General features: G+C 49.5%; 1 protein-coding gene across 4 annotated transcripts in view; it reads left to right on the top strand.

The window, feature by feature from the left end:
- The window catches only part of helz (helicase with zinc finger), a 48,191-nt gene that overhangs the window by 2,166 nt on the left and 19,592 nt on the right, over positions 1 to 26,433 (top strand). For 2 of the 4 annotated variants that reach the window (XM_083693808.1, XM_083693806.1), the window contains exons 2-21: positions 1,252 to 1,482; positions 2,112 to 2,148; positions 2,657 to 2,781; positions 3,536 to 3,592; positions 4,281 to 4,329; positions 4,665 to 4,740; positions 5,624 to 5,822; positions 6,163 to 6,270; positions 6,720 to 7,035; positions 7,521 to 7,788; positions 9,232 to 9,568; positions 11,530 to 11,660; positions 13,414 to 13,593; positions 15,021 to 15,122; positions 16,505 to 16,683; positions 19,075 to 19,193; positions 20,991 to 21,136; positions 22,212 to 22,359; positions 23,317 to 23,500; positions 24,516 to 24,744. In XM_083693808.1, coding sequence (XP_083549934.1) covers positions 1,270 to 1,482; positions 2,112 to 2,148; positions 2,657 to 2,781; positions 3,536 to 3,592; positions 4,281 to 4,329; positions 4,665 to 4,740; positions 5,624 to 5,822; positions 6,163 to 6,270; positions 6,720 to 7,035; positions 7,521 to 7,788; positions 9,232 to 9,568; positions 11,530 to 11,660; positions 13,414 to 13,593; positions 15,021 to 15,122; positions 16,505 to 16,683; positions 19,075 to 19,193; positions 20,991 to 21,136; positions 22,212 to 22,359; positions 23,317 to 23,500; positions 24,516 to 24,744 — 3,203 coding nt within the window. In that variant the 5' untranslated portion in view covers positions 1,252 to 1,269. Of the gene's footprint in view, positions 1 to 1,251; positions 1,483 to 2,111; positions 2,149 to 2,656; positions 2,782 to 3,535; positions 3,593 to 4,280; positions 4,330 to 4,664; positions 4,741 to 5,623; positions 5,823 to 6,162; positions 6,271 to 6,719; positions 7,036 to 7,520; positions 7,789 to 9,231; positions 9,569 to 11,529; positions 11,667 to 13,413; positions 13,594 to 15,020; positions 15,123 to 16,504; positions 16,684 to 19,074; positions 19,194 to 20,990; positions 21,137 to 22,211; positions 22,360 to 23,316; positions 23,501 to 24,515; positions 24,745 to 26,433 lie in introns of all 4 variants that reach the window. The other 2 variants (XM_083693807.1, XM_083693805.1) reach the window with 1 other exon arrangement.

The raw sequence follows: 26,433 nt of genomic DNA, 5'->3' as shown, positions 1-26,433 counted from the left end.
TGCCTTATGTGCATTAAAGCAGATTGTTGCCAATGAGATTGTGTTCCTCTTCTGCACACTCTCTCTCTCTCACACACACACACACACACACACACACACACTGAAGGCTATTTCTCATTACACTCGTGTGTGTGTCTCTCTATTAGTGTATCCCCTGAATCCCTTGACGGCGTGACTCTGCTGTGATTAAGACTAGAGGACACCATGCTCTCTGCAGAGGACACACTCGCTGAACCACAGAAGTTTAGTGTTGCCCGCAAGTGTGGTCAACATATAGGCCTACAGTATGACTAGCACGCTGTGCAAATATTAGGAGTAGTAAAAATACTTTATGCCGATGCTAGCATCCGGACACTAATATAGACTCTGTAGCATATGGCTCACACTTCTCAATTGATCAGGCCGTGGCAAATTCCATGTTTCAGATATTTGAAAAACGTGATAGGCGCTTGATTTAGTTTGCCTTGTAATGCGTGCAGAGTGCTGACTGCAAGTGTGGTCAACAAACTTGACCTGTGAGCTGTGCAAATATTGGGTGTAAAAATACTCTTGTCTAGTAGTCCCTGGCCCGCGCTATGGACACCATAGAAGACCGCAGGCATATTTCACTATTGATTTAAGGTGGTGTTGAATCCTTACATTGCTGCTTTAACGCTTCAATTATGACGATGATTGACGATGCTACTCAAAAGGGTGTCAGTTGACACATGTGTCTACTGCCCTGGCTGAGGCCCTATTTTGGGGCCTGTAGCTTAAACATGCAGAGAGAGGGAGAGTGTTGCACAATTTGCCTTGCATCGGCCTAGGTAGGAGGAAACTGCTCAGTCTCTGCTTGTCTGATGACATCACAGACCAAATGAGGATGTGACTCTTGTTTTGAACGGAAACACACTCTGCTACGCGCTTTTCTCTGACCAAACATTTCAGGCTGTCGAGGTGAATTGTGCAAAATGCTTTTGGACATGGTTGTAAACCACCTGTAAGGGTTAGGGACTACTCTTGTAGAGTCGAACCACCATCAGGTCTTGAGTTCTTCATCTATGGGCCAGTGTAGCCTAGCCTAGCCTAAGTTGGGGTGAACCAGCCTCACTACCAGCACCACCAATGGCATACCTGGTATTCCACCTCATGAAAGCAAGTGCCCACAAAATGGCCTACTCCAACTCCATTACAGAAATAACATTTATCTCTCCCTCTCCATCTCTATTCTCTCTCTCTCTCCCCCCCCCACCCCACTTCTCAATCCTCTAGACATTCTGTCCTGGAGTCATGGCGGACAGGATAGCAGAGAAGTCATGTGAAGAAGCCAGCGGATCATTGGCCAGGCGGGAGTACGAGGCGGCGGTCAGCCACTGCACAGATGCACTACTGGCCCTCAGCCCCGCGGCCCTGCCCAGCCCCCAGGACGCCACGCCTACGACGCCCAACACGCCCCTACATAGCAGAGCCCTGCTCTACAGGATCGCTGCCCTTCTGCAGCTGGTGAGGATGCCCCCCTGACACGCACACACAGATACACACACGTGCGCACACACATACACACACACACACACACACACACACATACACACACACACACACACAGATACACACACACACACACGCACATGTACACACAAATGCATCCCCCTACCCAGTGCCCACACAAAGATGTCATCAGGGATTTGTAATGGCCTATTGTCAAATCAAGTGGGTGAAGAATAGCCTCTAGTCATTGGAAAGAAACATTTATATTCATTTGTTGAAACTCTTCAGTACCTGGCAAACATCCTTGATATATGAAGTGCCATCAACTCAAGTGTCTTTCTCAAGCTTATCTCCGGGGTAATTTGTATTTTCCGAGAATCAGATGAAACAAGAAATTCCCCTCCTTTCTCTCATTTCTCTCGTTCAAACTTCACTGTAAATGTTATCTCACTCCAGCACTAAAATTATACCCACCACTTAAGCCCTAAGATTATAGAGACTACTTAAGTACTATAATTATATTCTCCATTCTAGGCCCTTGTCTAAGACTCTGCTGGGCCTTTTCCACATGAGAACCTTCCTCCTTGTTATGATGACAGCCATTTTGCCTTTCTGACTTTTGTTTACTTTCTTCATGCCCTCAGAAAAACTATGATCAAGCAGATGAAGACTGTAAACATGGTGAGTGGGGAGGATCTCGACTGTTGCACTGTTCACGACATCTGGAGTTTGTTTTATGTCTAAAAAGTGTTTGTACTGCTGGGGCTATAGGCCCAGTCTTAGCCCATGGTAGGGAAGTCCCATCCACCGATGAAACTGTATTAAAAAGCAAAGCGTTCTAGTCTATATGTCACACAACCACAATTCAAAGTGTTTTTTCACTGGATATTAGCCTAATTTCAATATCTGTGGTTCTGTGCTTCAATATATACCGTATTACTATATTTTCACTGTTCCAGAAGTTTGTAATTAAATGTTATGTTTAGGGTTAGGAATAGGTCAAAGATCAGGGTCAAGGTAAAAGATCACATGTTGAAATCAGGTTAAGCTTATCCAAAGTTGTGGCTTAGTACTACATTTACAATCCTGTAGATCTGGACTGTGCCATGCCTCTCTGGCTCAGCGAGTCCATGTGATGGGACAGTGGTGGATGCGTTGTGAGGCGTGTGTCCCTGTGTTTTTGTTGCAGTCCTGACGGAGGATGTCGCCAGGGGAGATGGGTCATTCCAGGCCAGCCTGAGCTCCATGCTGCTGGACGGCAGCCTACAGGAAGTGACCACCATTCTCTCCAAGTCTCTGTTCGGAGAACCTCTGGTAACAACCTCCTACTGTTTACTGTCTTCTACCTCCCTCCTCCTCCTCCTCCTCCTCTTCCTCTCCCTCCTCCTGCTCTCTCCAAGTCTCTGTTCCGAGAACCTCTGGTAACAGCCTCCTGCTGTTTACTGTCTTCTACCTCCCTCCTCCTCCTCTTTCTCTTCCTCCTGTCTTCAAGTCCCTGTTCGGAGAACCTCTGGTAAAACAACCTTCTGTGTTTACTTACTGTCCTTCTACCTCTCCTCCCTCCCTCCTCCTCCTCCTCCTCCTCCTCCTCCTCTTCTCTCCAAGTCCCTATTGGGAGAGCCTCTGGTAACAACCTTCTGCTGTTTACTCTCTTCTCCACCTCCGCTTTTCCCTCCTCCTCCTCCTCCTCCTCCTCTCCCTCCTCCTTCTCCTTCTCCTCCTCTTCTCTCCAAGTCCCTGATCGAAGAGTTTCTGGTAACTACTGCTGTTTACTCTGTCCTCCTCTCCTGCTTTTCTTCCTTCTCTCCTTCTCCTGCTCTTCTTCCTCTTTATTCAATTATCCATCATATTATGTTAATTTCGACCTGCCTGTAAATGAATTGGTTGGGAATATATAAAATAAACGTGTCTTAAAATAATTGATGACCGAGTAATTTGCTGAATTAACTTATCTGGCTTGTAATTTACCACCTGGCTATGCTCCAAGACTTTTCAAATGTTGTGAAAGTACTGGCAGTGTGGCGGCGTATCTGATATCATGTATTTCTTGTTCTTGTTTGTCTTTCAGAATGGTATCGTCACGAAGGACTTGACGAGATTAAAAATGCTTCTCTCAGAAATTGAAGTAAGTAAGCAAGCATGTTGAGGTGCATCTGCCTTACCGATCTCACATTTACATATTTTCCGTTTAGCAGGCGCTTTTATCCAAAGCGACTTACAACAACAGGCACATTTGTCTAAAGTAAGTGAATCATCCATACGTTAGTCATCATAAGACAAACAAAAATCTATGCTAGGACCAGGGGCTATTGTCACTCACAACACTAGAAGATGGTGGTGGTCCTCTGTGGCTCAGTTGGTAGAGCATGGCGCTAACAACGCTTAGGTTGTGGGTTCGGTTCCCGCTGTGACCATGTATACTGAAAAATGTATGCGCTCACTGCAATGTAAGTCGCTTTGGATAAAAGTGTCAGCTAAATGACATTATTATTATTATATTAGAAGAAGGAATGATTCCTTTTTATTATTGTTAACAGTAGAGGAACTCTCTGTATGCCCGTTCGTTATTTCACACCCTTTCGACTTCCCTCTGTTGCCTTCGGACTTTCCAGATGAGTGTTGATCAGCATTTAAGAGGATGGAGACTGTAGCTTTACTACCTGCTGATCAACTCAACAACAACAACAAGGCTTCTTCTCTGTGGTGTGCGTAGATGTGACGTTTAATCATTTACTGTAAACATGAATATCGCTCTCTCTTTTTCTTTTCTCTCTCTCTCTCTCTCTCTCTCTCTCTCTCTCTCTCTCTCTCAGGCTGTTAGTAGCGAGATGGCCTCAGCCTATACAGAAGACGCTGAGGAAGGTGAGCAAGTCATGGTCACAGAAATACACCTGGACTTCGCAACTGTCCTCAACAAATCAAGCTTTCATGATCAGAACTGTACTCGACAGCTCAATGGTCAGACAGAACCATCTGATGCCCTTCAGCTTTAAGTAGTGGAAACCCCCCCCTGTCTGAAAACAACATGTGCTTTCCAATAAATTCAATTTTCATTTCATTTTCACTTTGACTTTCAAATGACAAAGGTCGTTTTTGTTGGCAGTCCTTAGCACTGATGGATGGACGGATGGATGAAGTGGTGAATGTATGTATTAAAGGATGTTTTGTTGATTCTCCGATGTCTCTGTTGTGTCCAGAAGTGCTGGACGGCTGGCAGTTCCGCCCCCCTCCCAGAGGAGTGACCAGCAGTGAAGAGTACACACTGTGTAAAAGGTAATAATCTCCTCCCCTCCTGTTTCCTTAGGTCCTACTATCCATTATTCACTGTTGTTATTATCCTCTGTGATTGTTATAACAGTGTTAACGGTGTTATGTTATACTGTCCAGTCGCACACCTTCAATGTTATACCTGGCTTACCCAATTTCCACTCACTCCCTTAACAACTGAAACATTTAAATGGAGGGGGTTTGACCTGACCCAATGTTTTCAGTAAATGTAGAGGCGAAGCTCCTTAGGTCAAGGCCCCAGAGGTGAAGGTCCTTAGCTCGAGGCCCTAGAGGTGAAGGTCCTTAGCTCAAAGCCCCAGAGGTGAAGGTCCTCAGCTCAAGGCCCCAGAGGTGAAGGTCCTTAGCTCGAGGCCCTAGAGGTGAAGGTCCTTAGCTCAAAGCCCCAGAGGTGAAGGTCCTTAGCTCAAGGCCCCAGAGGTGAAGGTCCTCAGCTCGAGGTCCTAGAGGTGAAGGTCCTCAGCTCGAGGCCCTAGAGGTGGACGTTCCTTCCAGTGTGAGAAGTAGCAGGCCAAATGAAAACATTAGCCAACTGGTGGGAGGACGGAGTGTTAGCAGGAGTTAGCGGCCGTCAGCTATTTTGCAGGCAACTGGTGCTCAGGGAATACACTGCTCCCCCTGTGCTCTCCTCTGAGGGTTTCTGGAGCATGGCCTATACGGCCGGTACTTCCTGCGTCGAGATATTTGTATAACTCTATGGTCCTCCTCTCTAGGTTGCTGGAGCAGATACAGAATAGACACAGTTATATATAACTCTGTTGTGTGTGTGTGTGTGTCTGTGTGTGTCTGTGTGTGTCTGTGTGTGTCTGTGTGTGTCTGTGTGTGTCTGTGTGTGTCTGTGTCTGTGTGTGTGTGTGTGTGTCTCCTCCAGGTTCCTGGAGCAGGGCCTGTGCCGGTACGGGGCCCAGTGCACGTCAGCTCACTCTCAGGAGGAGCTGATGGAGTGGCAGAAGCGCTACGCCTCGCGCCTCATCCGCCTCAAGCAGCAGCAGGACAGCACCCACTTCACCGACAACTACATGGAGGCCCTCATAGAGAAGTGGATGAACTCGCTGTCCCCGGAGAAAGTGGTGAGCCTACGCCGCTCCGCTGTAACTAGGCCCTAAAACCCATGAGCCCGGGGCCTATCGAGGGCTCTTCAGTGTCAACAAGCACAGACGTTTAGGCTCTTTAGGCCCTTCACTGTGGCTGAATGACAGTTTGCCGTGTATGGTTATGCTTTGACAATTCTTTCAAATTTTCAGTTGGATTTATTTTTTTTTCAAATAATTTTTTTTGCCTCATTTTATTTTGACGTTTTTAAAAACCAAGCACACATAACACAAAATGATATGTACGTTGTTGTGTTTAACTGATCAAACATCCAAGTCTCCCATTGACAGATTTAGTTTTTTTCTGTTCTTTTCGTAGTTGAGTGACTATTTGGAAGGAGTTAACGTTGAACACAGCTCCAACCTGTCTGTGACCGTCACCACCAAGAAGTCAGCTCACTCCTGGACCTTCTCCTTGTTCTGCAAGGTAAGAAAGCCTAAGCCTTGCTCTGCTGCTGTGTAGGTAGATGTTTGTCCAAATTTTTAGACATGTTAGTGCTTGTCTGGAACTAAAACCTGCATAACCTGTGCACTCCCAGGTTCAGCGTCGCTGTACTGCACTAGTGATTCGAAACTACAACCAACTATTTAAAAAAAATATATATATATATATAAATGTTTTTCGGGCATTTCTGCTTTATTGGTATAGAGACAGTAGAGATTGACAGGGAGGATGGGTGAGAGAGAGAGAGGAGGGATGACATGCAGGATATGTCGAGGGTCGGAATCGAACCAGGAACCTTGCGATTACGTGGTATGCGCATTAGTGTGCTACGCCACTAAGCGGCCCCATACTATTTCTTATCTAATCGTCTCTCTGTCTCTCCCCCCCCCCCCCCCCCCCACTTCACCTCACCTCACCTCACCTCACCTCAGCCGGTTAGGAAGCTGTACCGCATCGCCCTGCTCTACGATGCCCACCGGCCCCACTTCTCCATCACCGGCGTGTCCACGCCCGGCGAGACGCCCATGGCCCTGCAGCGTCTCCAGACGGTGCCCGAGGACTGCCAGGAGTGGACGGCGGTGGAGGAGGTGCTCGCCGACAACGGCCAACTGGAACACTGCGTCTACAAGGTGGCGGTGGGCTTCAGCACCGAGATCTTCGGAACCTTCCGGCAGACCATCGTCTTCGACTTCGGGTCGGAGCCCGTGCTGATGCAGCGGATCATGGTGGACGCCGCCTCCATAGAGGGTATGTTGGCGTTATGTAGCCTACATAGAATGATCTTTGGTGTTATGTAGCCTTCATAGAAGATACATAAGCGTTAGGCCGCCTACGTAGAAGGTGCATTAAGGCTGGGAGCCGACATGGGATGTACATTAACGTTACACAGCCCTCATCAAAAAACAATACATTTATAGTTTAGCAAATCATCTGGTATAGACTTATTTCACACATTCACACAGGATTCAGTGTACTGTCTATTCATGCTCCAACCAACTGAGCTTTCAAAGCCACTTAAATATGATTCATAAAAGATAAAAGAATAAAATATCCTAATGAACAAAGTAAATCTCCTTGACCCCTCATATCCATATAATATGAGAATAATTCAGTAATGAACAATATCTCACTTGACTTCTCCTCCACCTCTCTCTCTGTCTGTCTCTCTCTCTCTCTCTCTCTCTCTCCCTCCCTCTCTCTCTCCCTCCCTCCCTCCCCCTCTCTGTCTCCAGACCTGGAGCACTTGATGCAAGCCAGACAGCAGCTCCTGATGACCGCCAAGCGCTGGGACCCGTCTTGTAAGACCCTGGTGGAGTTCAGCCCCAACGAGAGGGTGGAGCTGGAGCGCGCCCTGCTAGCCCGCTATCAGATCCCTCTGTCAGCCGACCAGCTCTTCACCCAGTCGGTCCTGGACAAGACCCTGACCCGAGACAACTACCAGGCCCGTCTCCACGACCTGCTGTACATAGAGGAGATCGCCCAGTACAAGGAAGTCAGCAAGTGAGTGTCTGTGTGTGTGTGTGTGTGTGTGTGTGTGTGTGGAAAAGCAAAGCTAGATTGCTTTATGAAAGTATTAAAACAGCAGATTTGTGTGTGTGTTAAATTATTAGGCTCCTTCAGTCAAAAGAGACACGTTTGAATGATTGTGTGTGCTAACTTAAGAGTGTGTGTGTGTGTGTGTTTTGAGTTTATGAGAGCCTAGAGGGGAGGGCCTTGATTAGTCCTTTAGCCACGATCCTTGATTAGTCCTTTGGTTCGCCTCAGTATGTCCCTCCTCTTGATACCTCCGGAGACAGTATGGAGCAAACATAGCTGCAATAATCCTGAGCAGTGATCCTCAATCCTGGTCCCGGAGAGCCGCAGTCGACCTGATTCAGCTAATCAAGGTTTTGAAGGTCACTTGATTGAACTGATCAGATGTGATTATTATCACTACACTGGGATGAAAATCTGGACCCGCTGCGACTCTCCCAGCACCGGGACGGAAGATCACCGCTCTCGAGCGTTGATCTGTGAGACCACGCCCCGCCACAAGGTGTCAGAGGCGATCTACCCGAGAGAGGGAGAGGGAGGTGTGTGTACTGCAGGTGTAAAGCCGTTTAATAATGCATATCTCTAAGGGTACCCAGGAGATTTCCCAGAGCAGGAAATTTGTTTTAGAATAGAAGTAATTTTCTTTGTGTAAAACGGAGGTGACTCTGTCTCAGTCTCCCCCGTCACTTCAGCACCTGCTGTTCCTCGGCGGGAGGTAAATGGGCTAGACGAGGTGATTACAACCGTCTAGACCCCTGGCTCTCCACGGGGGCCCCGCTCCCCCCCTCGTCACTGTTGTTATTGTCCATTTGACAATGGTTTGGAACGGTTGCTTAAACCGTCCTCTTGATTATCCATGTATTACCGAGGATTCCCATATCTGTTGTACTCCTTAAGGAGCATCAGAATAACCCGTGGCCCTTTTACGGCGCCAGAGTCTGTGAGCATCTTGTGGGCTTTTGCACACATTTGGCCCCTTCTGAATCAAGAGCTGTCCATTTCTAGTCTTTCTGTGAGGTTCTGTGGATAAAGGGGCCGATATGCGCTACACATTTCGATCAAAAACCGTTTCCCGGTGTCGATTACATTCAGTTATTGGACTTTGAGGTCACATTTTCGCTGCCTGTCAACAAGCTGTCTGTGGTGATGGTCATCAGTGTTTCCACCTATTTCATCACCCAGTCGTTGCAAAGATCAGCAAGCCCTCCTCCTCTGTTGTAGCTCAAGTATTGGGAAAAATCATGAATGAGGAATCTTGTGTAGGTGAAATATTTCACCATTTTCTCCTCTGGTTACAATGTCATGTTTCTGGTGCTAATAATAATAATAATATAATATCTGTCTAATTTGATGCTAACAATGCTAACTATTCCCCCCTCTCCTCTCCTCTCCTCTCTCCACTCCTCTCAGGTTCAACATCAAAGTTAACCTCCAGCTGGTCACCAGCTTCATGCTGACGGGCATCTCGGGCGGCGCCAAGTACGCCCAGAACGGACAGCTCTTTGCCCGCTTCAAGCTGACGGAGACCTTGTCTGAGGACACCCTGGCGGGCCGGCTGGTGATGACCAAGGTCAACTCTGTCCTGCTCCTGCCCCTGGGCAGGGAGTGGCTCAGCCATTACCCTCCGGGGGTCAAAGAGAGGGTCTTTGAAGCTGTCATCGAGGAGAAGACCAAGGACTACATCTTCCTGCGAATATGCAAGGACTGCTGTGATGAGCTGGGTCTGATACCGGATAGGGAACTGCAGGTACGGACAGGCAGCACTGTGTGTGGGAGTGTGTGTGAGAGTGTGTTTGTGTGGGAGTGTGTGTGTGGGGGGGCGTGCGTAAGTGTGTGTGGGTGCGCAGGTATAGACAGGCAGCACAGTGTGGGAAAGGGTTTCATTGGGTTCAGTGTTTTTTTTTCTTTCTTTTTTTTTCCTCATATTCTACAATTCAAAAACCACTCCACTTTCCTTTTAATTGTTCAGTCTTGACATTTTCCAATACACAATGAAACGCACCACAGCACTGCAGGGTCCTTCAGCAATTTTAAACACTTCAACTTTTTTTTCGACAAAGCACTAGCCTTGTCCAACCACATGCCACTGTTCTCTGTCCACTGTCAGAAAAGAAAGATGTGATTTTAAAACGTTCTGATGTCAGGTTCCAGTTCAGGGGAACAGTTTCTCTCCCCACACAGCAGGGGAGGCTGGTGGAGGTATAAATCGGAGGACGGGCTCGTTATAAAACATTCCGTTCTCTCTCCGTGAATTTACTAAGAACCCGCCCTCCGATTTCCCCTTCCGCCAGCCTCCGCTGCTACAGACCCACATCCATTCAGGTTGAACCAATCTCCCCTTCCTTTGTAGCTCTGACATTTTGGAGCTCGGAAATCATTAGTCAAACCATAACTTCCCCCCGTTTCACCTTCTGATGCTCTAGTGGAAGCAAACTTTACCCAGGGTGAAAGGCTGCCGTATCGATTACGAATTCACAAAGGTTAGGCTCCGCGTCTACGGAAGCACGGCTCCACAGGGAAAATTGCTCTCTTGCCAGCGGTATATAAGGAGCGGCGAGGGCCAGATTGCTTTACAGAGTAGCGTCTGGTATTTCTTTGCCGGGGTTGAATGACAGGCAAGGCGAGGCCGGGCCAGCATCAGCAATTACAACTGCCCGCTGCCAGGAATATAATCTGTCCATCATTTTTGGGAGGGGAGCGTTAGCCCTCTCACTTTCTCTCTCTCTCTGTCTCTCTCTCTCTCTCTCTCTCTCTCTGTGTGTCTGTCTGTCTCCTTTCTTTCTCTCACTCTGTCTCTGTGTCTGTCTGTCTCCTTTCTTTCCTTTCTTCTCTCTTCTCTCTCTCTTTCATCCTTTCTTCTCTCTCTCTCTGCCCCCTCCCTCTCTCCTTCTCCTCCATGGCCATCTTCACAGCACTCTGGGACTGTCTAGCCTTGACCAGCCATGTACCCGTTCCCAGTGTCTGGCAGGCTAAGTGGTTAGGACAAGACCTGCGTTAAGGGGGGAATTGAGGCTAGTGATCCCAGTCACCCTGTGCAAGCCCCCGCCCTCCCCCTCCCCCGATATTATTAAATAAAAATGTCCGCTGAGCCGCTCTCACAAAGGGGAAAGGAAACAAGGTGACTACTGACTGTTGGATAGATGATTCACTTACTTAAACAAATGTATTGTTGTAAGTCGCTTTGGATAAAGACGTCTGCTGAATGCCGTAAATGTAAATGTGAGGTGGCCGTCCCTGTTGCTCTAAAGGAGAGGGAGGGATCTTCCTTCTGCGTTTTATTGTCGTCACGCTTCCCTGATTGTGGTGAGATGTCCTTGAGGTGGAGGTCTAAGGGGATTGGATTAGGTGTAAGCAATATGGTAGTGTCCCTCGGAACAGAATGAGTACGGTAGTGTCGACGTCTTGCCCTCTGGTAGGACAGGTGGAATTTCCAGCCCCTTACACCCGCCAAGTCCTGCCAAGTCTACCCAAGCACACAGAGGCCAGATGGGGCTTGATTTTCGGGGGTTAGAACACAGACAACATCTCATGAATCAACTCCCTTGCTCATTAATGAGCACCGGAATGTTAGAAGATTACTAACATTATTTGGGCAGTCGGACCCTCTGTTGCTTTCGTTCCCAATGAGTGGATAAGTGCCAGAGAGGGGAACTTCCCTCACACTTGAAGGTCAATCCCTGTCCTTGCCGTGTGTCCCCGGTGTGCCAGGTGGAGCTGCAGTTCCAGCTGAACCGCCAGCCCCTGTGTGAGATGCACTACGCCCTGGACCGCATCAAAGACAACACCATCCTGTTCCCCGACGCCAGCCTGACCCCCACCATCCCCTGGAGCCCCAACAGGTATGAGTACGTATAGACACACACGCACATGCGCACACACACACACACACACACACACACACATGCGCACACACACCAGGTATGTGTACAAATACACACACACACACACACACACTCTTAAGCTAAGATGCAGAAGTCTTGCTAATCCCTGCATGTTTAATTAGCTCTGCTTAAACCTACCCATTGGAATGACAGCGTAGAGTTCAACAAGGTGACCAAACTGTCTGCCCCTTGCTTGGCTTGGCGGCCATTTTGAAAAGCTGGCTGTTGCTCTGCTTTAGATATCTCCATTTGAAGGCGGACAGGGGTTAGGGGGCGGTCAGAGAATAATCTTTATTGGCAAGGACCAGGTGTCAAAACTAATCCCTTGATTTTCAAACAGGCAATTCATCTGCGGCCTCTTATTTAAGCAGGAGCCTATATAGAAATCATAATAAAAGTTTTAACATGTCCAACTTTTTGCCTGCTGAAGGGCCAATTGAGGTAGTTGGCTTGCTGTTTTCTGGCCATGTCATATCACTGAGTCTACCATTAATCTATTCGTACATAGAAGTTTATAGTTTTAGATAAGGTCCCATGTTATTGTATGCTTTCATTTGTTCTCGTTATCCTGCGATGCCCCTGCTGTGGGATCAGCTCTGAAGCACCTCGCTTTGCCTGGCCTGGCCGTGGCTGACTGCATGGGGACTGTTGACCGAGCAAGCTGATTGGTCATAAATAACCTGGCTGCACCTTAATTGGCTGGCGCCTCTGCTTCCTGTGTCTGGGTGTCTGAGACCTGAAGCTGCTTTATGATCCATAACCTTATTAGTGTGTGTGTGTGTGTGTGTGTGTGTGTGTGTGTGTGTGTGTGTGTGTGTGAGAGAGAGGCTAGGGACCGACAGAGCGAGGTGTGTGTGTGTGTGTGTGTGTGTGTGTGTGTGTGTGTGTGTGTGTGTGTGTGTGTGAGGCTAGGGATCGACAGAGCGAGGTGTGTGTGTGTGTGAGTGAGAGTGTGTGTGTGTGAGAGTGTGTGTGTGTGTGTGTGAGAGTGTGAGGCTAGGGACAAACAGAGCGAGGTCTGTGTGTGTGTGTGTGTGTGTGAGAGAGGCTAGGGATCGACAGAGCGAGGTGTGTGTGTGTGTGTGTGTGTGTTTGTAAGAGGCTAGGGACAGACAGAGCGAGGTGTGTGTGTGTGTGTGAGGCTAGGGACAGACAGAGCGAGGTGTGTGTGTGTGTTTGCATAGCCTCCCGCCTCCCCGACTAGAACACACTACCATGATTGACCTTCACACACCTCATTACACTCTGGTGCTACAGCTCAGCTTACCCCTCTTAACCCTGCTGCTCTCCCAGCCCTGCCCTCCTGATCCCTGGGCACATCAACCCATCACTTCCCTGGAGCTCCAGCCCGGCACGGTGATTACAGCTAGCTGCCCATCCCTCTCTGCCCATCCCCCTCTGCCCATCCCCCTCCCTGTGTCTACAGCCCAGCACCGGGCTTACATGGCCCAGCTAGCAGCCGTAGTATGGCTGGGCTGGAGCATAGTCTATTGGTCCTGCTGGGGGGGGGGGTTCAGCTCCAAGGGACAGGCCTATTCTGTCTTATTGAGGACTGTGATGCGGGGAGACATGCATACACACATATACACCGGTGCATACATAATATGTAAACACACACACATACACCATGATGGCATTATGGCATGAATGGGTAGGGCAGTGGGCTTTTGCCCTCTCTCACCTCCACCTCTCCTCTCTCTCCTCCCTCCAGGCAGTGGGACGAGCAGCTGGACCCGCGTCTGAACGCCAAGCAGAAGGAGGCCATCCTGGCCATCACCACGCCCCTCACCATCCCCCTGCCCCCCGTGCTCATCATCGGGCCCTACGGCACGGGCAAGACCTTCACCCTGGCACAGGCCGTCAAACACATCTTGCGGCAGGACGACAGCAGGTGAGGGCGTGGGTGTTGGTGTGGGCGTTGGTGTGGGCGTGTGTGTGGGCGTGTGGGCGTGTGTGTGTGTGTGTGTGGGCTTGTGTGTGGGCGGGCGTGTGCGCGCGTGTCCCTGAGCACATAGGAGTAGGATGAACTTGCCACTAGGGCGCTGATCTTGGGTCAGTATATAGTTTTTCCTTCTGGTGATTTAAGGTTTATGATTTATGGTGAGTAAGCTGATTCTAGATCAGCACCTAGAGGAAACTTCACCCTATGGCAGGCACACATCAGCACCAGATGGGCCACTCAAAGGGCATGGGCACTACCTCCCCCTGGGCACTGGGCAGCCTCAAGTTTGACATTTAGTTCAGAAAACAGGCTGCTTGGCAAAGTTGTGTTTCTCAGATCAGAGGGTACACTAAAGGCCATTGGGTCGGGAATGTGTGTGTGTGGATAAATCATGTGAATGTCAGCCATTTATAATTGAGGTGGACGGATGGTGGAATGCTCGCGGATAAGCGAAAAGCTGATTTGGAGAGTGTTGTAGCCACGCTCCAGAATGACCATCCATCCATCCATGTCAAGATCAATTGACTCATGTCATTGAGATTGCCAGGGCATTGTGTTGTAACACAGAACACCCTGAAGATCCCTGTTCTGACATTCTGTCTGTTCTCCCTCTCGGGCTGAGATACTTACAGGAAATGTTATTGTGTTTCTTGTAAAAAGAAAGCCTGAGTGGTTCCTCTGGTTTACTTAAAAATGAATAGAACACATTTTTGCCCCTTGAACATAAGTCAGGCCTAGGTTTTTATTTTTTTTTACATTTTTTTATAATGTATAATGGGGGGGCGGTGTGGGAAGGATTACAAAGGGATTACAAAAATGTGTTGGGATGCAATATTCATCTCCGACTTCACCGCTAAATATGTTTAATATTCTATGGCGAGTGATGAATTATGGATATGTTAAAAGCAGAGACATGAGAATAAGTGCCCCTTAGGACCGTGACCTCTCGTTGTCATGTTTAACACTGGGAGAAACAGGAACGCGCCGGGGTGCTTAGTGGCGTAGCACACTAATGCGCTTACCACGTCATCACAAGGTTCCCGGTTCGATTCCGACCCTCGACCTATCTTGCATGTCATCCCTCCTCCCTCTCACCCATCCTTCCTGTCAATCTCTACGGTCTCTGTCCCAATAAAGCAGAAATACCCTAAAAACATATTTAAAAAAAAAAAAAAACAGGAACGTGCCGTCTCCTGGGCAAGTCCGCTCCACTCCCACCGTGTTGTGTTCAGTAACGCCACGGAACAGATCAAAGGAAGGGGGTGTTAGAAGACGTTCTGCCCTTTTTCTCTTCCCTTTTTTGAAAGACGTCTTCATCGGTTAAAAGGTGTCTGTTGTGTTGTGCTGACGCGTCTGTTTGGTTTCTCCTCACACAGGGTCCTCATTTGCACCCATTCCAACAGTGCGGCCGACTTGTACATTAAGGACTACCTTCATCCATACGTTGAAGCGGGAAATCCCCACGCGAGACCTCTCAGGTAAGGACACAAGCACCGCCATCATGTTGTCGAGCTCAGTTTCAACCCCCCCCCCGTCCCCCCTGTCCCCCCTTCCTCCAGCCTTGTTCTAAGACTGAGACCTTTATAAGCCCTTTATAAGCCCTTTATAAGACCTTTATAAGACGCTTGAAACGAGTGTTCAGTGCTCATCACCTCTTACAGTCCCGAAAGAACAACTCCCCCTCCGCTTCGATCCGATCGCTCACTTCTGGTAGTTGTAGTGGCCACTGGTTTGTGCGCCCGCTGGGGGTACTGTTGGTCCCGAGACATTCGCATGACGACACACCCCGCTGATCTGTCCGTCAGCTGGTTTGCCCAACTGTAAAGTTCAATGGTCAGACTGATCCATCCATATTATGTGTAGATTAGTGGGTAATTGTGCAGTGGCAGTGATCTAGGCAGACCTTAGACTGGCTTCACTTTACGGTTGAGCTTCGATATGCTTGAAGACAGACAGACACACACACACACACACACACACACACACACACACACACACACACACACACACACACACACACACACACGCGCGACTGCTTCAGTGACTCCTAATCACACAGGCATAACACTGCCGGCCGAGGAGAACAAGAGGGCAATTTCAAACCTCAGGCTGGGCCCCATGTGGCAGCCAATGGGCCGCCGGGTGAACAAATGACTAGTTTCACATGACTGGCGGTCTGATACTCGGGGATCCTCTGTGACTCCCTCTCTAAATGGCGGTATCAGGCATCATCTCCCTCAGGGTGAGTGTGCCTGGTCAAGTGAGAAGTCCATAAGTGTGTACCTGCCTTCTGGAAATGCTGCCCAGGCAGTAGGTCAGCCGGCCACCAAACCTGAAAGTAATTGGATACATAAAATGGCTGGTGTGAAGCATAACATGTCTGGAAGACATCAGGTGCAAAATACCAAAAATGGACACGATTGCTCCTCTGGCTGCTCAAGCAAATGTGACCGAGGCCTTCGTGATCAATTTTTGCACTGGCTCGTGTTACGTTTCCTGTAATTGAAATCGAAATCTAATTTTGGAGGTTTGCGTCCGTCCAGTTGAAACAGTATGTTTGGCAAGGCTTAGCGGTAATGTCTCCCCTCCGTTTGTGTCTCACAATAAACAAATTAAATAATGTCACCTTTATTTATTCAGGTTAGTCTCATTGAGATAAAAATCTCCTTTTTCATGAGTGGCTTGGTGGTTTATATGTTTTCTTGTTCTAACTCTGGTACATTTCCAGCAGCCAGTAGGATTTTGTATTAGCCTAACTGTGTGTTCTCTCTCTCTCTTTCTCTCTCCCTCTCTCTCCCTCTCTCTCTCTCTCTCTCTCTACCTCTCCCTCCCTCTCTCTCTCCCTCCCTCCCCTCTCCAGGGTATACTTCAGGAACCGGTGGGTGAAGACGGTCCACCCCGTGGTGCAGCAGTACTGTCTGATCTCCAACACCCAGTACACGTTCCAGATGCCCGAGAGGGACGACATCCTCAGGCACCGCGTGGTGGTCGTCACCCTCAGCACCTCCCAGTACCTCTGCCAGCTCGACCTGGAGCCCGGTGAGTGGAGCTAATTGCTAACGGCTAATTGCTAACGATGCGGTGCTGATTGCTAAGTGCTAACGTGGCGAAACGCGGGTGCTTGGTTTGCCGGTGGAGGCTAGTAAATGTCTAACGTCATCTACACTACCGCTCGGTTCGCTAATGATTAGCCTAGCATACACTGATCGAAGCAGGTGTTAAGGGTGTGCCCTTCTCCTGTACCTGCATGGAAACACAAGCTCCATGTAAATTACACACACACACACACACACGCATAAAACTGAAGTTTTGTTTCACAGGCTCATAAAGTCAACAGCAAGATAAGATAAGGGCCTGAGAATGATTCTGACACACACACACACAAACACACCCAAACACACACACACAAACACAAACACATCTTCCTTTTGATCAGCCTGAAGTTTCCCGTGGCAGGAGTAGACACCCGACGGAGAGCAAGAGCTCATTTAAGTTGCGTGAAAAGACGTTGAAAACAAACCAATTTGTCGGCGAGAGCTAATAACCGCCTCTAATGCGTCGATGGAGGGCCTTGTCTGTTGCTTAGGAACACCGTTTGCCTGTTTCTAATGCCCCCCCCCCCCCCCCCATTTCCTCCCCTCCCCTCCGCCCCACCGCAGCTCCTCAACCCCATGTATAATCTTGTTCTCCCACACTCGCTGCTGATGAAAATCGGCCTCAAACGAGGCAGTTGGGAGCCGCTCATTCTCCTTAGCAACGATAACAACTCACACGCATCCAACAGGTTGTTGTTTTTAAACCCTGTTTTTGTTCCTACTCCGCAACGGCTTAGGCTTTGGCAGGTGTCCCTGTGTGTGCGTGTGTGTCTGTGTGTTCAAGGAGGGAGATTTGGAGACTTCCAAATCACCGCTCACCCCACCGCCACCCCCTGTTCTCTCTCCTTCCGCCTGCCCTCCCTCCATTCCACCCTCTTTTGCTCATGTGAATTCCAACGTATGGAAATGCAATTTTGCCCCATAGTCCCTGGAAGGCCCCAAAGACCGTAGCCTTTCCCTGGAACACCGTTAAGTACACTTCCCCTTCCATGTCCGTCTGCCCCCCAGCTCCCCCCCAATCCCCCCCCCCCCCTCCGCGATCGTAAAAGAACATCTCCTTATCGCTCTTTTACTCCCCACCACCTCGAGAAACAAGGTTTTGTAACCGTCCGTGTACGTTCCTGTGCATCACGCGTGTGTTACTTATTCATGAGAGTTTGAGTTAAAACTGCGGGGAACACCAGGCCTGGTTCACCCCTCGGTCCTGGGCCGGAGGGCACAGTAAGGGCAGAGGTCAGCCGAAGTGCCTGGTATTAACAATTGATAATGTGACTAGGGTCTGAATTTAGGTCACTTTGGTGTCTTTTATGGTGCCTTTGCTGTATTGGCAGAATAGTCATAACGACTGATTTGGCGTCATGCATGTTTTATGCTCAAGTGCGACTGCAGTTCTAGAGACGCGAATTGTTACAAGCTGTGGATTCATGTATCTTTTAAAGCTGGATCTTAAAGAATGAATGTATTTGTAGGCTTCACAGTATGACATGCATGTATTCCATGTTTCATTTAGCATTTTCCATTTGAGGTATGTTAGACATTTCTGTCAAAAAATGTCAAAAAAAACAAACAAACGCTGAAAGCCCTCAATTTACTTTGTGTGTATTTGTTCTTCCATCACATTTTCACCCCTCAATGTATTTCAGTGGAAATGCTGAGGCTTTAGCTGTTGGCTGTTTTTTGGGTTGTTTTTCCACCTCCCCTGCCCTCCCTCCCCTCCCTCCCTCCCTCCCTCCCCCCCAGCTCTGTCAGACATTTACTATGCTGTTACATCCCCCTCGTGAGCTGCACAGCGTTTGAGCTTTTTAAATCAGGGCTACCGCTCCAGATTCAGCCCTTTCAAAAAAAAAAAACATCCAGCAAACCAGCTTTGGTGTGCATGGCGGCTGGTGTGGAGAGAGAGAGGGAGGGAGGGAGGGAGAGAGAGAGAGAATGAGAGAGAAAAAAAGAAAAGGGCAGAAAACAAAAGACGTTTGACTCTCTCTCTCAAAGGGTGTTTTCACAGATGGGCCTGTGTGTTTAAATGTGTTTGCTTGTTTTTGTTGTCTGACTTGACAGTTGTGATAGTACTGAGTTTGATGTGCCAGTTGCAGAGTGTTTATCCAAATGTACCGTTGAGAACTGCAAGCTGCTACCACCGATTACAACTCAATATTCCAATCAATCAGTCGCTGAGTGATTCATTACCCAGTTAGGGTCAGATGTTGTTTTACCAATAGTATCAGCTTTTAGCACCACAGGTCAGTATGTTAGTTATTAATGTCACTAATGACTTGACCTTTGAAATGCTGCGTGTGTGTGTGTCTCTCTCTCTCTCTCTCTCTCTCTCTCTCTCCAGGGCTGTTCTCTCACATCCTACTGGACGAGGCTGCCCAGGCCATGGAGTGTGAAACCATCATGCCTTTCGCTCTGGCCAGCAAAAGCACCCGCATCGTGCTGGCTGGAGACCACATGCAGGTAAACACAGCTTATAACCCCCACCCCCCCCCCCCCCCGGACTAGATTTTACCAGGGTAGTAAACAAGTACGTGTGTACTTGTATCCCCTAGGTATTATGTGTTTGTGTACTTTGAACCCCATCCAACTAAGCTTAGTGCGTATTGTACTTTGGCTGAAACGGAGAGAGTGGCACAGTGCCTGTTCACCAGTCTAGTCGGTTCCCCGGGCCGACTAAACCCCCGTCACTCAGACTTTTCTGAGACACATTGGAGCAGACCCCTGATTTCCCCTAGCATGGCCATAATAGGGTTAATTATCTTTCTTTCGTCCTCGCTCCTTCTCGGAAAAGCTTAATTTATGCCCAACCCTTCTCTTCTTCTGCCTCACGTCTCTCTCTCTCTCTCTCCTCTCTCTCTGTCTCTCTCTCTCTCTCCTCTCTTTCCTCTCTTTCTCTCTCTCCTCTCTGTCTCTCTCCTCTCTCTCTCTCCTCTCTCTCTCTCTCCTCTCTCTCTCTCTCTCTCTCTCTCTCCTCCCTCTCTCTCTCCTCTCTCCTCTCTCTCTTTCTCTTCACTCTCTCTCCTCTCCTCCCTCTCTCTCTCCTCTCTCTCTCTCCTCTCTCTCCTCCCTCTCTCTCCTCTCTCTCTCTCCTCTCCTCTCTCTCTCTCTCTCTCCTCCCTCTCTCTCTCCTCTCCTCTCTCTCCTCTCTCTCCTCCCTCTCTCTCTCTCTCTCTCTCCTCTCCTCCCTCTCTCTCTCTCCTCTCCTCTCTCTCTCTCCTCTCTCTCTCTCCTCTCTCTCTCTCTCTCTCCTCTCTCTCTCTCCTCTCCTCTCTCTCTCTCTCTCCTCTCCTTCTCTCTTTCCTCTCCTCTCCTCTCTCTCTCTCCTCTCTCTCTCCTCTCTCTCTCCCTCCCTCTCTCTCTCCTCTCTCTCTCTCCTCTCCTCTCTCTCCCTCTCTCTCTCCTCTCCTCTCCTCTCTCCTCTCTCTCTCTCTCCTCTCTCTCTCTCTCTCCTCTCTCTCTCGTCTTAATCACATTGTCTGCAAGGCATGTCTGTTGCGAAGGAGATTTTTGCCTCTTCTCTCCTTTCCCCCTCTCTCCACCCAGCCACACACACACACACACACACTCATCATTATAGGTTGTTTGGCTCTTTGTGTAGTCTGAGAATAGTGAATGAAGTCCATTGCTTTCATTGACCCAAGCTCCCCTATTGACTAGGTAGCAGCTCATTAAAGCTAGCTGAACTTGTCCCCCGGGAGACTAAGAGTTCAGCCTGGAGCTGAATTACCAACAATACTGAACAATAGCTCTGCGGTCCATAATTGCTGTCGGAGGTTTTGTTGTGCATCTAAATCAAGGGCCAATTAGAGGAGGATGTTTTCGCTTAAGCGGGGAAGTGAGGCTAAGAAATCACGCTATCGCAAATGACTTGAGGGGAAATCAAGGGAAAAACCGTCGGCCTTGAGTTGTGACACCGTTTCGGTTCAGCGGTTCAATCATTTTTGTATTCACAGTTCGAATGATCAAGTTGAAGACATTTAAATCTGTTAAACCGTCCACAAATGTCAAAAATGCTGCAAGGGCAGAGAGAAGAAAACAGTCGAGTGTATTCATGACCTCTTCAGTTGAAACTTCATATTTATTGTTTTGAACGTTTTAAATGACTCTCTCTCTGTCTCCCTCCATCTCTCCCTCCTTCCCTCCATTTATCCCTCCTTCCCTCTCTCCCTCCTTCCCTCCAACTCTCTCTCCTTCCCTCCATTTATCCCTCCATCTCTCCCTCCTTCCCTCCATCTCTCCTTCCTTCCCTCCCTCCAGCTCAGTCCGTTTGTGTACAGTGAGTTTGCCCGGGAGCGTAACCTGCACGTGTCACTGCTGGACCGGCTGTACGAGCACTATCCCATGGAGTTCCCCTGCCGCATCCTGCTCTGTGAAAACTACCGCTCACACGAAGCTATCATCAAGTAGGTGTGAACTTTATCACATCGCGAAAGAGAGGGGAGGAGGGGGGAGAGGTAGAAGAGGGAAAGGTGTGGGCTGAGAGGAAAGGAGGAGGAGGGGAGAGGAGAAGAGAAGAGAGGAGAGAGAGGGGAGGAGAAGGTGAGGAGAACGAGATGGAGAGGTAGAAGAGGGAAAGGTGTGAGCTGAGAGGAAAGGAGGAGGGGAGGAGAAGGTGAGGAGAATGAGATGGAGAGGTAGAAGAGGGAAAGGTGTGAGCTGAGAGGAAAGGAGGAGGGGAGGAGAAGGTGAGGAGAATGAGATGGAGAGGTAGAAGAGGGAAAGGTGTGGGCTGAGAGGAAAGGAGGAGGAGAAGGAGAGTAAGGGCTGTAGAGTGAAGAGTGGAAGGGCGAGACGTTTGGTAGAAAAGGAAAGAGGAGAGTGATGAAAGGATGGGGTAGAAGGAGGAAGTGAGGAAAGGATGGGGTAGAAGGAGGAAGCGAGGAAAGAGAGGTAGGGATCTCACGCTGGCTTATCACCCAGCAACATCGGCAACGCATGTGAGACTTTATTCAGTGAGAAGTGAATTTACAGTTTTTCTGAGCCACGGCAAGCATGAAAGCTCAGACGAGACTCCCGTGAGAATGCCGAGGTTTAAAGTGGTCGTCTTTAAGGAGAAAAAAAAAAAGCTTCTGCAACATGTTTAAAAGTTGATAAAAGCACCCTTGAAAGTGGATTTGTCAAGTGGTTTCGGTTTAAACGCTGCATGCTGACAATACCGGGTCCATACCGCTCAGCTTTCACACGCTTGAGTTTGACATACATTTTACGTTATGTATACATCCAGAAACTAACTCCGCTACAGGGAGTAATACCATGCAAACAGACCCTATGAAAACAAATGGCGTGAGTAAGCGCTACTGTGTTAGACTCGGTTTGTTTCCCACGGAACGCACATTGCAACCGTGACCTTTATGAAGACCGCCTGATGCTAATTCTCCCAATACAACCTCCCCCTCCTCCCCCGTGCCTCCCCTCCCCCTTACTCCCCCCCCTTACATCCCCCTCCTCCCCCCTTTTACCTCCCCCTCCTTCCCCCAGCTATACGTCAGAGCTGTTCTACGATGGGAAGCTGATGGCCAGCGGGAAGCAGCCGTCTCACAAGGACTTCTACCCCCTGACCTTCTTCACGGCGCGGGGGGAGGACGTCCAGGAGAAGAACAGCACCGCGTACTACAACAACGCTGAGGTAACCGCGCGTCGACCGTACACGAACCGCACATTGATTATATATCGACCATAAGTGGACCATACATTAACCGCCCACTTCAACAATGCTGAAGTCAAATCATGCATTGTGTTATATTATATTAAAAAAAATGGATTATAAGGAAGCATCTAAACTGAGTTTAAATTGATTTGACAACAACCGAGCAGAAGGCCTCGCCCCGCCCCCCCATTGTTTGACACTGGACCTATATTAGGGGGGGGGGGGGGGGGGGGGAATACCCAGGCCCAGATGAAACGCTAACACCAGGCCTTTCCACCCCCTCCAGAGGGATTGAGTTTGACACCCATGCTTGACACTCGTTGAACCCTTCTGAATCTGAGAGGACCTCTCTGTGGTCACCTTTGACCCCTGCAGACAGATACTGACCAATCAAACCGGGCCTGTCTTCATTGTGCTGCGCTGGCCTGTCACAGACGCCATGTGAATTACCTCCCCTCCCATTGATACGGCACCTGGGTCAGCTGCTAGGGACATGGCATCATCTCATACAGCACAATTGAAGTGTGTGTGTGTGTGTGTGTGTGTGTGTGTGTGTGTGTGTGTGTGTGTGTGTGTGTGGCCTCTACGATGGCCTTATTTTCCACCGGAAGACAAAGGAACACTGGCAGTCACTGCCACGACACCATAACAAGAACCAAGTGTAAAGAACTGTGACCACACACACTCACTACCCTATGCCTCAGTACGGCTAGAGGAGGAGACGCCAGTCCTCACCAGTCTCTCTATCTCTCCCTCCCTCTCTCTCTCTCTCTCTCCTTCCCTCCCTCTCTCTCTCTCTTTCTCTCTCTCTCTCTCTCCCCCTCCCTCTCTCTCTCTCTCTCTCTCTCTCTCTCTCTCCTCCCTCCCCCTCCCTCCCTCTTTCTCTCTCTCTTTCTCCCCCCCCCCCCCCCTCCCTCCCTCCCTCCCTCCTCCCAGGTGTTTGAGATCGTGGAGCGCGTTGAGGAGATGCGTAAGAAGTGGCCGGTGGCGTGGGGGAAGCTGGACGAGGGCAGCATCGGCGTGGTGTCGCCCTACGCTGACCAGGTGTTCCGCATCCGCGCAGAGCTCCGCAAGAAGAGGATGCACGAGGTCAGCGTGGAGAGGGTGCTCAATGTCCAAGGTGGGTTACTGTGTGTGTGTGTGTGTGTGTGTGTGTGTGTGTGTGTGTGTGTGTGTGTGTGTATGGATTTGTTTGGGAGCCACAAGGTAGAAATTCTACCCCACGAGGGAGGGAGGGAGGGAGGAGAAGGAGAAGGAAGAGAGAGAGAGCGAGCAGTGCATTCGGGCGTGCCATCGACACGTGAATTGATAGAGATGGTACTTCACAGCGTCTTCCTGACTCTCTCTCAGACTCTCATCTCCTCAAGCTCTCAGTGATGGAGCTAATGGCTCCCACTGGCAACACACACACACACACACAGATACAGCTGTTGTCTTGAGCTCATTACTTTTCTCATTAATGGCAGACGCATTCAACAGGCCCCTCAAAACACACGACTGTTTGTCAGTCACGACGTTGTACACACACACACACACACACACAGTTCCTGGAGTTTGAATAATTATGAGTCATTTTTGCAGTAATCTCGTCATTGAATAAATAAAGGGAGAATAAATATAAAGACCTAAATTGAAAAATAAATAATTATAATAAATTGGCTTCTCTGGAAACCCTAGACAGGTCCCCCCCCCGTCCCCCCCTCCCCATTAAAAGGTACCAGAATGACCGCTAACCCCTCCTTCTGCTCCTCCTTTCTCTTCTTCTGCCTGTTCTACCGTTACTTAATCGCATAGTTAGGCCTGCATTGGCTTCGATTGAACGTTTTGTCAGCCTTGAATACTTCTAACCGAGGAATAGATCTCTCAACCAGGGGAGGCTGGCGGAGGTAGAAATCGGAGGACGGGTTTGATACCGTTCCTCAATCCATTCCATGCATTAAAATGAGCCTGTCCTCCGATTTCTACCTCCACCAGCCTTCCCTACACTAGACTACACCCCATCCATCTTCCTCTTCTTCTCCTCTTCTCCTCTCTTCTTCCTGAGCACGGTGCAGATGGATAGAGTACATCCGACCATTGGCCACACTAACCTCCTCTCTCTCTCCCCCCCTACTCCCCCCCCCCCCCCCCTCCAGGTAAGCAGTTCCGTGTGCTGTTCCTGAGCACGGTGAGGACCCGGCACACCTGCAAGCACAAGCAGACGGCCATCAAGCGCAAGGAGCAGCTGGTGGAGGACTCCACGGAGGACCTGGACTACGGCTTCCTGTCCAACTACAAGCTGCTCAACACCGCCATCACCCGCGCGCAGTCCCTGGTGGCTGTGGTGGGAGACCCCATAGCCCTCTGCTCCGTGGGCCGCTGCAGGTAAATAATAGTTCTGTACGAGTAGGGTGTGTGTGTGTGTGTGTGTGTGTGTGTGTGTGTGTGTGTGATGTCATCAGAGTGTGACGGGCGGGGGTATGCGACGGTGGTCATCAGAGTGTGACGTTACAACGGCGGTGCAGCAGGAATATGCGAGAGGACGACTCCCATGTTACAGAGAGAATGTATTATTCACCATTGCATATTGCTCATTTCCTGTGTGTGTGTGTGTGTGTGTGTGTGTGTGTGGAGGGGGGTTAGCAAGCAAGCAAGCTTGGCAGGGAGACAAACCCCCCACTGTGTCACTTCTTCCTGCACAGCTGGCCCCCTGGCTGTGCTCCCTGTTTAGTGACACACACACACACACACACACACACACACACATATATATATATATAATATATATATTTATATTTCTATATATGCACACATGTTCCCACCCTCTCCTATGTCGCCCCATGGTGTGTCAGTGTAGGATGACATCATGGTCCCCCAGGCCCTCAGAGCAATGTGTTTTTAGACAGGGAGCGTTGCCGTTCACTATCACCATGACAATATTGGGACGAGGAGTGAGTCTGTTTTCCTCATTGGAGCTGAAGTGTCAGGGGGGACAGTGTCTCTTCAATTTGGTCTCATTACATTAGTGGTTGTGTGTATATACTGTCTCAACACGCACACACACGCGTACGCACGCACACACGCGTACGCACGCGCACACACACTTGAGCCCCCCGGTCGCCATGGCAACTGTCGAGTGTGCATTGCTTGTCCGTCCACGGCGGTCATTGTTTAGAAATGTCACCCCGGGAGATGCAACGCCAATTAAATCGATGGCCGGCTGCCCGCCCCCCTTGCCCCCCCCCCCCCCCCCCCCACACACACACACACACACACACACACACTCACACACACAACACAGAGCACCACCTCTGAGATCAAAGAGCAGGTCGCCTTTGAGCTGTTAAAGAGCGGGCGGACAGGTTGGGGAGGGAGGAGGAGGAGACCGGTGGACTGTACACACACTCCCCGTCTCTGACTCCAGTCACCACAGGTAGAAAGTGGGCACTTAAGCACAGATCTGGGATCATGCTCCCTTTCTCTGCTCCTGTCTTTAATCATCAGGGGATGAATATCTATTTGACCCTGTGTCAGTGGGGGAGGATGGGAGGGGGAGGGAGAGTGAAAGACAGACAGACAGACAGACGGACAGAAAGAGAGGGAGAGGAAAGGAAAAGAGAGCGGGAGGAATGGATATACATAATACATTATCCCTTGGGCCTCATCAGACCCCCCTCTCGTGAGTGAGAAGAACACTGCTGGACGCACACACAACCACACACACACACACACACACATACACACACACACCCACACACACACCACTACGCCCGTCACTGTGCCTGTCAGAGAAACCAGCAGGGAACCACAGTTAGACACACACACACACCTCCCTGTGGTAAAAATGTCACCAAGCATATCATCTACTCTGTTTATCCTTTTTGGTTGCATCCCCCCCCCCCCCCCCCCCATCTCGTCTGTAGTCGTACCCGGAGTTCAGTATGAGCAGCAGGGTGGAACAGATTGAGACGGAATCTCTGGTCCAAGCTGCCAGCGTGGGCTCGATCTGGGTCAGGCAAACGATGCCCCTTCAACATGTGTAATCGGAGTGTGTGTGTGTGTGTGTGTGTGTTG

This window comes from Argentina silus (genome assembly GCF_951799395.1).
Source record: "Argentina silus genome assembly, chromosome: 22".
Classification (NCBI taxonomy): Eukaryota; Metazoa; Chordata; class Actinopteri; order Argentiniformes; family Argentinidae; genus Argentina; species Argentina silus.
Note: the sequence above shows the minus strand (reverse complement) of the source record. Positions and strands in the feature narration are given on the sequence as shown.